At 38.8% G+C, this 14,618-nt stretch overlaps 1 protein-coding gene across 3 annotated transcripts in view; it reads left to right on the top strand.

Moving 5' to 3' along the window:
- The window catches only part of LOC139963509 (LIM/homeobox protein Lhx9-like), a 109,346-nt gene that overhangs the window by 27,111 nt on the left and 67,617 nt on the right, over positions 1-14,618 (top strand). For 2 of the 3 annotated variants that reach the window (XM_071964339.1, XM_071964340.1), the window contains exon 2: positions 1,117-1,205. Coding sequence is in view for 1 of the 3 variants with exons in the window: in XM_071964337.1 (XP_071820438.1) it covers positions 14,349-14,564 (216 nt within the window). In the remaining 2 variants the exon portion in view is untranslated. Of the gene's footprint in view, positions 1-1,116; positions 1,206-13,216; positions 14,565-14,618 lie in introns of those variants that run through there. The other variant, XM_071964337.1, reaches the window with a different exon arrangement.

Here is a 14,618-nt window from a genome sequence, read left to right as displayed (position 1 = left end):
AATCAAGTACCAAAATTCACGGGCTTAAAAATGACAAACCTCTCTGTTTTTTCTCTCCTTAATTTATTTATATTTTTATTTGATCTACCAAATAGAGACACTTCTTTATCGTGCCGCCTCCTCCTTCCTCCCAAATAGCCTATATAAATTACACCAATCAACAGAGCTTCAAACTGTTTCAGATTTTCAAGTAGTCAAACACGGACTCGATGACATTCCATGAGACGATTTCTTCTTTCGGCAACAATATTGTTTCAAATATGCTCAATTTTCTATCATAAAAGAGTTTTGTGTTTTGGTTAAGATATAGTCAAGAGCTTCGTCACCCGACCTTCTTTTTTGTCTTGGTAGAGAAAGAAACCACTTTTGGGGGGTAAGAAAAGATATCTCGATAGATCAACTGGTTTTGAAATAAACTGCAAAATTATCAGTTAAGTGAGGAAAAAAATGATGACTGGATGAAGGGGCAAATCGTTCACATATGTAGGAAAGGGAACTATATAGAGACGTGAGGAATGAGTGTTTGAAATTTTTGTCTTGGGTTACTTTAATAAGTGTGAATAAAATTGTGGAAAGGTGCGGATGGATCACACACCAGTGCACTTCATTAGTTACACCAGCGCCCGTTAACCTTTTGATAAACGACAAGGAACTTTCATCAAAGACCAAGCCACGAAACCCCCCCCCCCTTCCCCTCCCACAGCACCCATCCCTCAGATCCGATGCGCAGAATTCATGTAAGCTTGCTTGAACTATGGATGTCGATGTCAAACTCCAAAACTGTAAATAAATCTTCCGACATTTTTTTCAAACATTTTTTTCAACATAATGTTGATTACATGTGTACTGTTGCAGTGCATGCAGTGATTTACACAGGAATATATGCACATGTTATTTCCATGGTAACGGAAAGTAGGCTGCACCAAACGATTGAAGAAATATATCGAGTATCCCACTTCAGAATGGAACTCAAAACTCTTGAAGAAAATGTAAATTTTACTGTCAATAATCTAGGAATTTGTTAATGCATGTGTGTATATATATATATTTATTGTTTAGTTATCGGACATAACTTCAGAATAAAAAAAAATGTGGAATTGTTTTAATTCTTTTCAGGTTTCTCGAATAGCACCAAAAGAAGAAAAGAGATCATTTGAATATTCAGGAGTCAGCTTGAAACCAAATATCCGGGTCACAGGTTTTTGGTACGTATATTGGTTTACATCAATTTCAACACTTGATATTGAATATGAGAATCCCTAAGTATAGGAAATGATATGTTAATGATTTTACGCTTTGTTAAGTATGACAAATATTCCACACACACAAAAAAAAACATGGTGAGGAGTTAATTTTCAATTTGACAAAATAACACTGTTTTGCACACGTTACATTATACTTATACACGTCAAGTTACGTCATGAATGTTTGATGAATATAGAAAGTAGGTTGCTTCTCCACACAAGTACTGATGTCAACCATTTGAACAGGACTTTTACCTGACGGCAGAGAAAGCAATAGGAATGGGTGGCACGGGGAGGAGGGGAGGGTCAACCCTTCCTCTTAATCTAATCCAACAAAATAACCATTTGTCTTGCATTATGGTTCCCGGTTGTTAGCGTGAGAGCAATCACCATTTCTGGTTTGGGGGACTAAGATTTAACGTCGTCCTCGTGAAGTGGTTCTAGGGGAAACTTTCGAGTAAATAGGGCGGTGCTTAGATGCAAAATGGCGCTGTAATTTGCAGCTTTGGAAACAATGTTGAAGAGTTTTCAACTGTTTAGGTTGCACCGTACATACTTTATATTAAATGTACTTTACACCAGGAACTTATTGCAATGTTATTTCTGTCAGCGGGGATGGGGTAAGTTTTCTTCGGCCGGGTGGGGGAGGGGGGTAGAAGTATACGCGGTTGCGCCTGGTTGGTTAATTTCACCTGTCATTTTGTTCGGAACAAGATGACGTGTATCATTAGCCCTCAGTTAGCCCTCAGTTCCAACTGCGGCCCAAATGTATACTAAAGAAGATGAAAGGATCAAGAGTATTTTAAATGAAATTTGAAATTCTATAATGATGACATCATCGAGGTTATACTGGTTTTGTGGGGGTGAGGTGAGTAAGAGAGAAAATAGCTTCTCTGGTATTCTGACATTCTTTGAAGGAACCGCTCCCCCCCCCCCCCCCATCCATGCACATAAACTTCTTGTAGTATATGGTTTCGTGTATGACCATATATCTCATACAAAAATAGTGGTTGCTATTGGTGTATATATATATATATATATGTGTGTGTGTGTGTTCATATGTATATATATATAATAAGCCTGCAATGTGTTTCATGTTACACATATTGGTAACGTATAGGTCATGGAGTGGAGCTACAACCACGCGTATATAGGCTGAATAGGACGAAGAATATATAGGACTGGCCCTCCTTGAATCTCAGCAAGCTCTCTGTGATATGTATGTTTGTTAATAAGATTATCTGTATGTGTTCCAGTTACTCCACGTGACGTCATACCTGAGCTAGCTTCTCTCCGGTACGTTCCACAATAGCCACACTAAACGCGAACGTGATGCAGTTTTGAATAAATCTTTTCATTTCATATAGATCTCGTCATCTCGACCTTCATACTATACACAAAATGCACAAAGTACGGTAAACTGCACAAAATGCTATATAGCCACTGGCAACAGCAAAAAAAGGCTAACCTAACGCTTCCACACTCTAACATGATGAATAACATACATCATATATCAAAATACAACATTTCCCCATGTACGTTAAATGAAGAAAAGTAAAAACATGAGAAAGTAATTTCATATAATTTGAAATATTTTTAACTTTGGGACGATGTGCTTCGATATGCATCTGGTTATGAAACCTAACCCATTCAGATACATACCAAAACTGTGATAGGACCTGTCAGTCACCAGCCTACCACAGAATGGGCTCGCTGCGGGGTCTTGTCAAGACCAATCTTCGAAACTGGTAGGGGTCCGTGCCTTCAGGCTCCCGTCTGCCTCGGCCGCCATTTTGTTTTATAATATCACACCGAGTGTTCGTACCGGACACTTTCTATCTGTATGTCTGTATGCGGAGCGGGAGTTGTCATATCGCATCAGTCTACCGTTTTATCAACGGCTTGCTTCTCCCAACAGCCTCTCTGTGCCCAGTTTTCTCGGAATGTCAAGCTAGGCCTTATGTTACATTCGTGCCGTTACACGATAGCTGGGATTCAATATGTAACCTTTAAGTTTGAGCAATTGCACTGTCGTGGAGTATGGTATTGTATGTAACTACTTGATAACGCGATACTGGGCTTAAATTACACGTCAAATTACCTTTCTAATAACGCACCGCGCTTACCTGCCTATCCGCAGGTAAGCTCACGCCTAGATCGGTCGGAGATTCAAAGGCTATATACAAGTATTTATTTCTTTTGTTTTTTTTTCTTTTTCTTTTCTTTTCATTTTGTTTGTCACCTTTACTCATGACCTTAACATTCATTGTTTCCTTCTTCTTATATCGCATTTTTCCGGTTTCGGTTTCTGTAAATACCAACTGTGTTTGTTTCCGCATCGGGAATTTTTGTTATTTTGAGCATTGCCGGTTTTTCTATGATTGCTCAAAATTAAGTTGAACTTTTTGATATAAGTTGCTTGTAACTTTGTGGTGCCATCCCTGAAACGACTGGAACGATAAGTGGAAGGGCTTAACGTTTCGGTAAATTAAAGTGCACGTCAAGTTTTGGAGTGTTATGTGTGTGTGGGGGGGGGGGGTGAGGTGGGGGAAGGGTGGTGTCTAATATTCCTTCATTAATTTGTCAAATAAATGACGTGAACAATAGGAAACCAAAATGGAAAATGTCATGTAATATTTTCAACACCCGGCTAGGCTATTGTTTGTATCTGAAGTAAGGACCTTAGAAAGATAGCTCCGACGAATGTAAAAATCCCTGAACTAACACATGTATCTATCTGAGTTTAAATTATCAAAAACAAGCAAGAAAATGATTTAAAAAAACTAAACTTGAATCAAACAAAAGATCAAGCTAAAGAAAATCCAGGGAAACATAATGGAAGCACACTCTTGGGGTTAAAATCATCAGTATTTTTTACTAAAATCAGACGTAAAATATCAAGAATATTTGGGCCGTCAACTTCATAAATTACCGTACTAATTTACAATCGTTGTTATTTTGATGGTATCGAGGGCGCTCAAAATTAATGTACTGCCATAGTTCTGCCTTCCACTTTGCATGGCCTATACAGCAACTGGGTTATTACGTAACACCTGAATTTTTTTGTTGAAAAATAGCGTTAAGAATAAACAGGAATTATTGTTATAACCTTAAGAATGATTCCACAAAATAACAGCAAAATGACAATATCCACAAACAAATTAACCTATATATAGGCCTACATTTTCTGTAAATCAGAAATTGTATAAAAATCCACGATTAAATTTGAACGAAATTTAGTAAAAATGTTATTGTGTATGATATAGTTGGTTTGCCAAAAACACTTTACAAAGTGTGCTTTTTGCCATCCTTTTCCTTGTAAAAACAACAAAACATGACATTTATAGTGACGTAAACGGGTACGTTGTTCATTGTTACAGTGCACCTCCCCCAATAATATACAGAAACTGCTTTGTCGTTGGAAATTGGGACTATATACAACCCATTATCGGGTATCCTGCTCCTTGTCGACCCCATGTACCACCACACTTGCCCCCCTCTTCCCACACGGGTGCACCCTTCTGCAAGTTCGGCATGCCTATAAATCTACGACCCCACAATCTAGATTAATACACATTTTGTTTTCCTACGACGATTACTAAAATAACACTTTAATGTAGCTTACCACATTAGTAAAATATTCCAAGCACCTACCAAGAAATACTACAAAGCAATTCCTTGGTAAATATCTAACGGATTCCTGACACAAGTTAATTAAAACGGAACTTTAAATTTTCAATTAAATATCCCTTGAAAAACGTTCGTTTTTCGTATGTCCCCTATTTTCGGATGTGGGGGGGGGGGGGTTGGAGGTGGAAGGCCGTAGTTGTGAACGAGGTCTACATCCGATTTGACATTAAGCAGTCCTCTTCATATTAGCAAACAACAAAGAAATGGTGTATATAAATCTTACGAAATTCATTGATTTTTTTCATATTTCTTTGTTTAATTTCTTCTCTGCCCTATTTCAAACTTGCTTGGACAATGAACCCTAGTCATATGACTGTTTTCAAATCCTCACAGCCGCTTGATGTCCAATCATATCACCCTCCCCCGCCCCAACCTTTTTCACTTCTAATACCGGTGTCAGTTTAAGTTACATTCATGTGTATCGCATATAATAACATTACTTTTTGACTGTAAGCTGTACTGCCATGAAGAGCTAACCATTACAGTTTCAAACTTAAGAAAGATCAAAGCAATTTTCGTTATTATTATTAATTTTTTTACTATGACTCAGAAGCCCGCCACAGGGTCTTCTCATTCTGTATAGTGACCACAAGACTTCCAATCGCTCCTTTTTCACTGCAGTCCGCCCCTTTCTCATGTACAATATTTTACTCTAATACTTTTAACCAAAAAAAAAAAATCTCCTATGCTTATGTAGCTTCCACCTGAAAAAATAGAATTTTCTGTGTATAGATACATGAGCTAGGATCACCCTTGCTTGCTGTTCCCTGGGAACAGATTTGTCAGTGCTCTTGTTGAAGAAATAAAAAAGGGGAAAAGAGGTTCACGTATGACCTTTGACCCTTTGTCGGCAAAAGTCATATTGTTGTACGCATCACGTACCAGCCACTGCTGAGTCGGTATGACGTCATCGTAAGGTAAACAGTTCATTTTGTTATTTTACAGTCGCAAATGAATACAGTTCAAGTGAACCCAAAATAATATCTCAAACATGGATTTTTTTCCTTTTGGTTCGTTTGGCTCGAAGCTAAGCCGTCATAGTAAAACTGCTAGCCTTATTTCTCTCTTTGCCGGTTTTTGTTATTGAATAGGAACGATTGTCAAGTTTTCTTTTTGGATGTAATCCCTTTTTCGATGTATAAAAAAATGTATTTTTTTAAATGTTGTTCAATTTTTCAAAAGGTGACAAAACTTGGTCGTATTTTTCTTGCTGGATACAGGCCTACCCATATTATTCCCTTCTCTCTATAGTCTTATATACGTTCGGCTTTACTCGTCAGTCGGGGGGTCCCGGGGCGATATTCACGCCGATATGGCGTTGTTCAATAGACTGGGACTGCCTGTGTAGGAGGATTAGGCATGTCAGTGTGTATAAAGGGCCATGCGAGGTCATCAGTTTCACACCATTGGTAATCTTACATCACAAAAGATCACCTTGCCCAACCTTACCACCTTTGGCAGGTAAAACCATGTCAATCTACCTTGAGAATGAAAATTATCAGAAAAAAAAAATTGCTAAAGAAAAAAATAAAATTCTCCCCCAAAAAATTTGAAAGGATAAAGACTAACATAAATGGACCAGAAGCTTTTTTTAATTTTTTTTTGTATGAGATATGAAACTTTATGTAATGTGTAGATTAATTCTAAGATGGATGCGATTGGAAGATTCCCCAGTTCATTTCAATGTCGTCATAATAGATACAGGTCATAAGAATGACATTACAGAACGATTTCTGGGTGACATGATGCATTTTTATCAAATTTATCTAAATCGCGGTTGTCAAAGAATTTCTTAAAACTATTTCGCCAACTTGGGAATAATCTGTCAATTGTGACCAAATTAGAACATCTATCAATGTTTGGAGATCACTGTTAAATATACCTGTAGCAACAAACAAACAAAAAATAGCAGAAGTGTTTCTATATATCTGCATACATATCTCGACCGCAGGCAGATAAAACAAAAGAACCTCAATGATTGGTGTATAGTTAATCATTTGTAAAAGTATCCACTTCACAAACCAAATTTTACAAAATGCTGCAAATGAATCTCATTTTATGATCATGTTCAACAAGGATATAAATTATGGAAAACATATCTCCAAAGAATTAAAAAATAGTAGTCAGCCTTTACTCTCTTTGTTTGATTCCTCAAACGCTTACGAAAATGTGTTACTTTTTCTGTTTTATTTGTTGTTTTTATTTATTATTTTACATCATGTTTTTAATCTTTATGCCTAAGTTCTTCACAGTGGCAAACTATAGGCCTAACACTACTGACTAAAGAAGGAAATTCCCTCTCTTCTGACAGCATATGCCTCCGTATGAGGAGTGGGAGGCGGGGGAGGGGGTGGGACTTAAGGCAATGTTGTAAAATAGAAAGAACCAAACCTGCGTCTGTCGTTTAATATAGGGATTTTTTTTTTTTTTTTAAACCACTTAACCGGTTTATTTTTGCACGGTTAACCGGCTATCGCGAGTCCGAAGTTGGCTTGTCCCCGAACTGTATATATCTGGATCAATAAAGGAAATCGAAGACGACCCCTTGCATAGACAGCTTGTCTGGTTCTCCTGTTGAGACACTTAGTGTTTGGAACATTACTTCTTAAACCCGGAAGAACTAAGTGGAATTCAACAATGGCTAAACCGTTTCATATTTCATGTTCAAAAGTATTAATTCCCACCGACAAAGACAAAACATTATGAAGGGAATGTTCAAACATACCCGGTATGGGGATCAATGGTGTAACACGACATAAAATGAGCAAGAGCGACCTCATTTTCGTTGTGCGACGTTGTGAATACTCTGTACTTGTTCACAATCATTGGAATTCTTCCCGCTAATAAAAACTTACGTAACATAACAACTTCACTTAAACAGGTCTATAGCTGCGAGGAAAGTGTGTATGGAAATCGGTGAATGGTCAGTGACCCCTGCACAGGATGGATATTGAAGGGGGTGGGGTGGACAGAAGTCACAGCAATATTCCAGACTGCGGACATTCCGTGCCTCCCCCCCCCCCCCATTATTGGATGCATGATGCATGAGAGGAGTGACGTGCATTGGAGGATGAGAGGAGGACTGAGGTGCGTTGGAAGATGAGAGGTGGAGTGAGGTGCGTTGGAGGATGAGAGGAGGAGTGAGGTGCATTGGAGGATGAGAGGAGGACTGAGGTACATTGGAAGATGAGAGGAGGAGTAAGGTGTATTGGAGGATGAGAGGAGGAGTGGGGTGTATTGGAGGATGAGAGGAGGAGTGAGGTGCGTTGGGGGATGAGAGGAGGAGTAAGGTGCATTGGAGGATGAGAGGAGAAGTGGGGTGTATTGGAGGATGAGAGGAGGAGTGAGGTGCGTTGGGGGATGAGAGGAGGAGTAAGGTGTATTGGAGGATGAGAGGAGAAGTGGGGTGTATTGGAGGATGAGAGGAGGAGTGAGGTGCCTTGAAGTATGAGAGGAGGAGTGAGGTGCGTTGGGGGATGAGAGGTGGAGTGAGGTGCGTTGGAGGATGAGAGGTGGAGTGAGGTGCGGGTCGGTGCATTGGTAATTAAACCGTTCCTGATTGGTAAACATGTTAAATAGCCTATACGTAAAGGTTCGTGAAGGAAAGCAAATGTTATCATTCCGAACAAAAATGAGGAAAACTGTTAGAATATAAAGCCCTATTGTTAGTAGTAGGTTCAATAACCCGGGGCGATATTCACGCCGATATGGCGTTGTTCAATAGACTGGGACTGCCTGTGTAGGAGGATTAGACATGTCAGTGTGTATAAAGGGCCATGCGAGGTCATCAGTTTCACACCATTGGTAATCTTACATCACAAAAGATCACCTTGCCCAACCTTACCACCTTTGGCAGGTAAAACCATGTCAATCTACCTTGAGAATGAAAATTATCAGAAAAAAAAAATTGCTAAAGAAAAAAATAAAATTCTCCCCCAAAAAATTTGAAAGGATAAAGACTAACATAAATGGACCAGAAGCTTTTTTTAATTTTTTTTTGTATGAGATATGAAACTTTATGTAATGTGTAGATTAATTCTAAGATGGATGCGATTGGAAGATTCCCCAGTTCATTTCAATGTCGTCATAATAGATACAGGTCATAAGAATGACATTACAGAACGATTTCTGGGTGACATGATGCATTTTTATCAAATTTATCTAAATCGCGGTTGTCAAAGAATTTCTTAAAACTATTTCGCCAACTTGGGAATAATCTGTCAATTGTGACCAAATTAGAACATCTATCAATGTTTGGAGATCACTGTTAAATATACCTGTAGCAACAAACAAACAAAAAATAGCAGAAGTGTTTCTATATATCTGCATACATATCTCGACCGCAGGCAGATAAAACAAAAGAACCTCAATGATTGGTGTATAGTTAATCATTTGTAAAAGTATCCACTTCACAAACCAAATTTTACAAAATGCTGCAAATGAATCTCATTTTATGATCATGTTCAACAAGGATATAAATTATGGAAAACATATCTCCAAAGAATTAAAAAATAGTAGTCAGCCTTTACTCTCTTTGTTTGATTCCTCAAACGCTTACGAAAATGTGTTACTTTTTCTGTTTTATTTGTTGTTTTTATTTATTATTTTACATCATGTTTTTAATCTTTATGCCTAAGTTCTTCACAGTGGCAAACTATAGGCCTAACACTACTGACTAAAGAAGGAAATTCCCTCTCTTCTGACAGCATATGCCTCCGTATGAGGAGTGGGAGGCGGGGGAGGGGGTGGGACTTAAGGCAATGTTGTAAAATAGAAAGAACCAAACCTGCGTCTGTCGTTTAATATAGGGATTTTTTTTTTTTTTTTAAACCACTTAACCGGTTTATTTTTGCACGGTTAACCGGCTATCGCGAGTCCGAAGTTGGCTTGTCCCCGAACTGTATATATCTGGATCAATAAAGGAAATCGAAGACGACCCCTTGCATAGACAGCTTGTCTGGTTCTCCTGTTGAGACACTTAGTGTTTGGAACATTACTTCTTAAACCCGGAAGAACTAAGTGGAATTCAACAATGGCTAAACCGTTTCATATTTCATGTTCAAAAGTATTAATTCCCACCGACAAAGACAAAACATTATGAAGGGAATGTTCAAACATACCCGGTATGGGGATCAATGGTGTAACACGACATAAAATGAGCAAGAGCGACCTCATTTTCGTTGTGCGACGTTGTGAATACTCTGTACTTGTTCACAATCATTGGAATTCTTCCCGCTAATAAAAACTTACGTAACATAACAACTTCACTTAAACAGGTCTATAGCTGCGAGGAAAGTGTGTATGGAAATCGGTGAATGGTCAGTGACCCCTGCACAGGATGGATATTGAAGGGGGTGGGGTGGACAGAAGTCACAGCAATATTCCAGACTGCGGACATTCCGTGCCTCCCCCCCCCCCCATTATTGGATGCATGATGCATGAGAGGAGTGACGTGCATTGGAGGATGAGAGGAGGACTGAGGTGCGTTGGAAGATGAGAGGTGGAGTGAGGTGCGTTGGAGGATGAGAGGAGGAGTGAGGTGCATTGGAGGATGAGAGGAGGACTGAGGTACATTGGAAGATGAGAGGAGGAGTAAGGTGTATTGGAGGATGAGAGGAGGAGTGGGGTGTATTGGAGGATGAGAGGAGGAGTGAGGTGCGTTGGGGGATGAGAGGAGGAGTAAGGTGCATTGGAGGATGAGAGGAGAAGTGGGGTGTATTGGAGGATGAGAGGAGGAGTGAGGTGCGTTGGGGGATGAGAGGAGGAGTAAGGTGTATTGGAGGATGAGAGGAGAAGTGGGGTGTATTGGAGGATGAGAGGAGGAGTGAGGTGCCTTGAAGTATGAGAGGAGGAGTGAGGTGCGTTGGGGGATGAGAGGTGGAGTGAGGTGCGTTGGAGGATGAGAGGTGGAGTGAGGTGCGGGTCGGTGCATTGGTAATTAAACCGTTCCTGATTGGTAAACATGTTAAATAGCCTATACGTAAAGGTTCGTGAAGGAAAGCAAATGTTATCATTCCGAACAAAAATGAGGAAAACTGTTAGAATATAAAGCCCTATTGTTAGTAGTAGGTTCAATAACAAAACAAAGCAAAATATTAATATAGAATATAATACAACCAGGTTAAACCCAATCATTTAATAACAGTTATATACCTTAGTTACATATCTATCCATCACCCAATGCACACATTTCAAATACATTGGTGAATTTCTCCGTCAAGGTCCTCTAAATGCATATGCTACGGATTTGTAAGGTTTCGTGTTGTGTCGTCTCCGTAGTGTGAAAGTTATGGCTTCCTACCCAGTAGTATGAGAACCTACGTTGCATTACGTCACCAATAACATTATCAATGTATATGTGACGTACATACGGGTTTTGTCTTCAAGTATGTTATGAAAATTTTTTTTCTCTCTTATATATGATTTCGATATTCGTGAAGTTTATTCATATATGCCACGAATAATGCACAAGTTTTTGCACATTCCTTGTATACTAAATGATATAGACCTATATCCAATCCTCTCGCATCGACAGTTTATATATAGAGGGCATTCAACAACAAAATAACTTCAAGAATGAGATCATTTAACTGTCGCGTGACTGCATTGTTTTTTGTTTTATTTTTTTTTATGATTTATGTTTACCAAAATTCTACAACGTTACTTCATCTATATCGATAGCAATACATAATATGAAGATTTGCTTATCTTCTTGTATCGTAGTCAAATGGCAACCCCCACCCTCCCTCTCACATTCATACTTCACACCCCTGCAGTGTGTATGTGTTTTGTGTGTGTGTTCTGTTTGTTTTGTGTGGGTTTCTTGGGGGGGGGGGGCGAGGGATTATTACAATTTGTTTATTCACTTTCAAGAGCGTCTTCTTCTCACTACCCCGTTGATATATTTATTGCCATTACCAAGACATGTATAATTCTAGACTGGGCCTATAGAAAAGTTATAGTATGCTGTAACGTGTTGTGCCGTATGTGCGATTCCATGCTTCTCATCTTGAAACATCCAGTCGTTATTAATATATTGATTGCCATTATCAAAGGAAAACATACGTAACATATATGTAGTATACATGAGTATCAGTACAAGGCTCTATAAGCACGAGTACGTAAGTGTGTACTATAGTTCCCGAGTACTATATATAGTGCAAACCCACACGGGTGAGTGCGTATAGTACGAGAACGGACTCACTATACAAGTCTGATACATAGAAATACAGAGTTTGAATGGTTAAGTACTGCGTTATTTTTGAGGGGAAAAAAGTCTCAGAGAGCCGATATCGTTGTAAGTCAGCTCAGTGGTATTTTGTTGTTGTTAAAGTTACATTTTTTAATGTTTTTTTCAACCCCCATTATATATTTTGTATGTCCTTTGCTTTTAACAGACAGCTTCGTAATGTTTTGGCTATTGCAATATATACAATATTACTTTTTGATCATTTGATCATCCTGAGTATATTCCAACGTTTTGGTAACGTTAACTTGTCGTTGTGTGATGACGCGACCCTGAAAAGACGTCAGGGTGCAAGTTACTTTTAATGTATTTCCTACTTCAAATGTTCCATCATAGTCGATGAGCGCAAATCTGTATCAAAGTTGTGAATTTCAGGGATAATGTTGGACGTACTCATGCGCCAGTAAACCATTTTAGATATTGGTTTTTATTATATAAATCGATATAAAAATTGAAGTTTCCATTTAAAAAATCATTTGGTCATTTCAGTGCAATTTCTAACAGTAAAGAAGGCACTAGTCCGTTTAGTGAAACTAATCCCAGAGGCAAAAAATGACTGATAAAACTGAAAATTCCCACAGGGACAGTTTCTAATAAATTTGTTCTTAAAAATAGGCTTGACACTTCAAAGTTTGTTTTTCCTTTTTTTTTTCTGCGATACAGCCCTATGAAAACTTCCAAGTTTTTATCTTCATCTCTTTGACCACACTCTCTCACTCTCTCTCTCTCTTCAACGATTGTGATGACTTAAGTTTTAACTTTTTGACACTTCCTGAAACCACAAAGCTTTGTTGGAATGTATTGTGGCTGTTACTACTGGACGCAGTTTTACTGCTATGAATTATCTGACCGTTACGTCTGTCAAAACCATACGGGTTTTAGTGTGAACTTACGCCACGCCTACTAGAATAAAGACGACGAAGATTGAACCAATCGCTGTTGAGTATTTGTGTTACGTCACCGAGGGCTCGTGCAAATGACATGCCATTGAGTGTACCGCGTAGGTAGGTATTGTGAAAAGTGAGGTATTGTTGAAAGGCAGTACAGTATATGATACGGGTTGTAACCGCTCTCTTACCAAGCGTGGCCGGTTTCCTAAGAGCCTTCTCCTGATGCATGGATGCTTTTATCGAGACCTTTAAAGAGGAGTTACTTATTTTCATCTGTAACCAACCAGATAAGTTCGAGAGAGTTGTCAGTCTATATAGACAACACCACACGTGGTATCTTTGCAGCCCGTTCAAGTTCTGGTAACCTACTTTTGAAAGTTTCTGTCACGCAGGATATAAATTTCTCCGGTTATCTGTAAAGTATTCTCTGATCTTCGCTTGAAAAAAAAGGAGAACAAATTCGGAACTTTTGAGAAGAAATCCATCGGTTGCTGCAAATCCGTTAACTTCGAATTATTTTCCCCTTTTCTCATTCTTTTATTGCTTGTGGTGTTATTTTGGGAAAGTTGGTCGGAAGCAAACGTCCCGAAGGAAAGTAAAAACCAAACATCGTTTAGTGTATTCCAGTTTGTATCTTGCAAAAAGAAAAGGCCTGAAAAGAGACAAAAAAGTTACACGTTGTTTTACATTGCTAACAAAAAGTTTTCGGGGACTTTTCTCATCACAACTTTAGAAATCAATATGTTAAATTGTTCTGACTGATAAGAGCTCCCATGCTGTTGGATCAAACTATATAGACTTCTTTCGTTTCGGTATTTTAATAGAGAAATATTCCGTTTTTACCTGATTTCAAGTTTTGCAACTTGTTTGAGAAGTTCTGTGACAAGTGACACGTTTATAACTCAACCCCCCCCCCCCCCCACTCCACCTACCCTCAACAAATATATATATTTATTTATAATAATAATAATAACATTACAAACTGTAACAAGGAGTTCATACCTTAGTGCATACACCAAAAGATCGTTGAACCCGTCCGCACAAACCGGTACCAAAAAAAAAAAAAGGAAGAAGGAGAAAAAACAGCCAAGAGCTCCATTGTTAAATGCCAAGTCAATTTTTCTTATCAGAAAAAAATTCTCAACGAGGCCTGGGGAGTGTGTAAACCATAAGCAGTTTATATACTGTGTGTTGACCTATAGCTGGTACTAAAAGTCGATTTGTTTAACAAAGAAATTCACATGGAAAAACAGTGAAGGCACTTAACCGCGACGGGACATGACTACGTACAAACGCGAACCAGGGACATCTATGTGCGTTGGAAACAGAGTCGGGATCGCTTCTACTACTGCCTGCCTTACTACTACGCCGTCAATGCACGACTCCTCGCTGTCTCCGATGACGGGCTACTGCTGCGACAGCTCCAACGGAACCTCACCGGGGCTGTACGAACTCAGATCCCCGGGCTCGCATAACTGCAACCAGTTAACAACGGTAGGCTAAAATCATCCTTTCTATCAAACCTTTTAGGGTGTATAACACTGTCAA

Source organism: Apostichopus japonicus, chromosome 22, assembly GCF_037975245.1.
Source record: "Apostichopus japonicus isolate 1M-3 chromosome 22, ASM3797524v1, whole genome shotgun sequence".
Lineage (NCBI taxonomy): Eukaryota > Metazoa > Echinodermata > Holothuroidea > Aspidochirotida > Stichopodidae > Apostichopus > Apostichopus japonicus.
The sequence above is the reverse complement of the archived record's forward strand: the minus strand, read 5'-3'. Positions and strand labels throughout refer to the sequence as shown.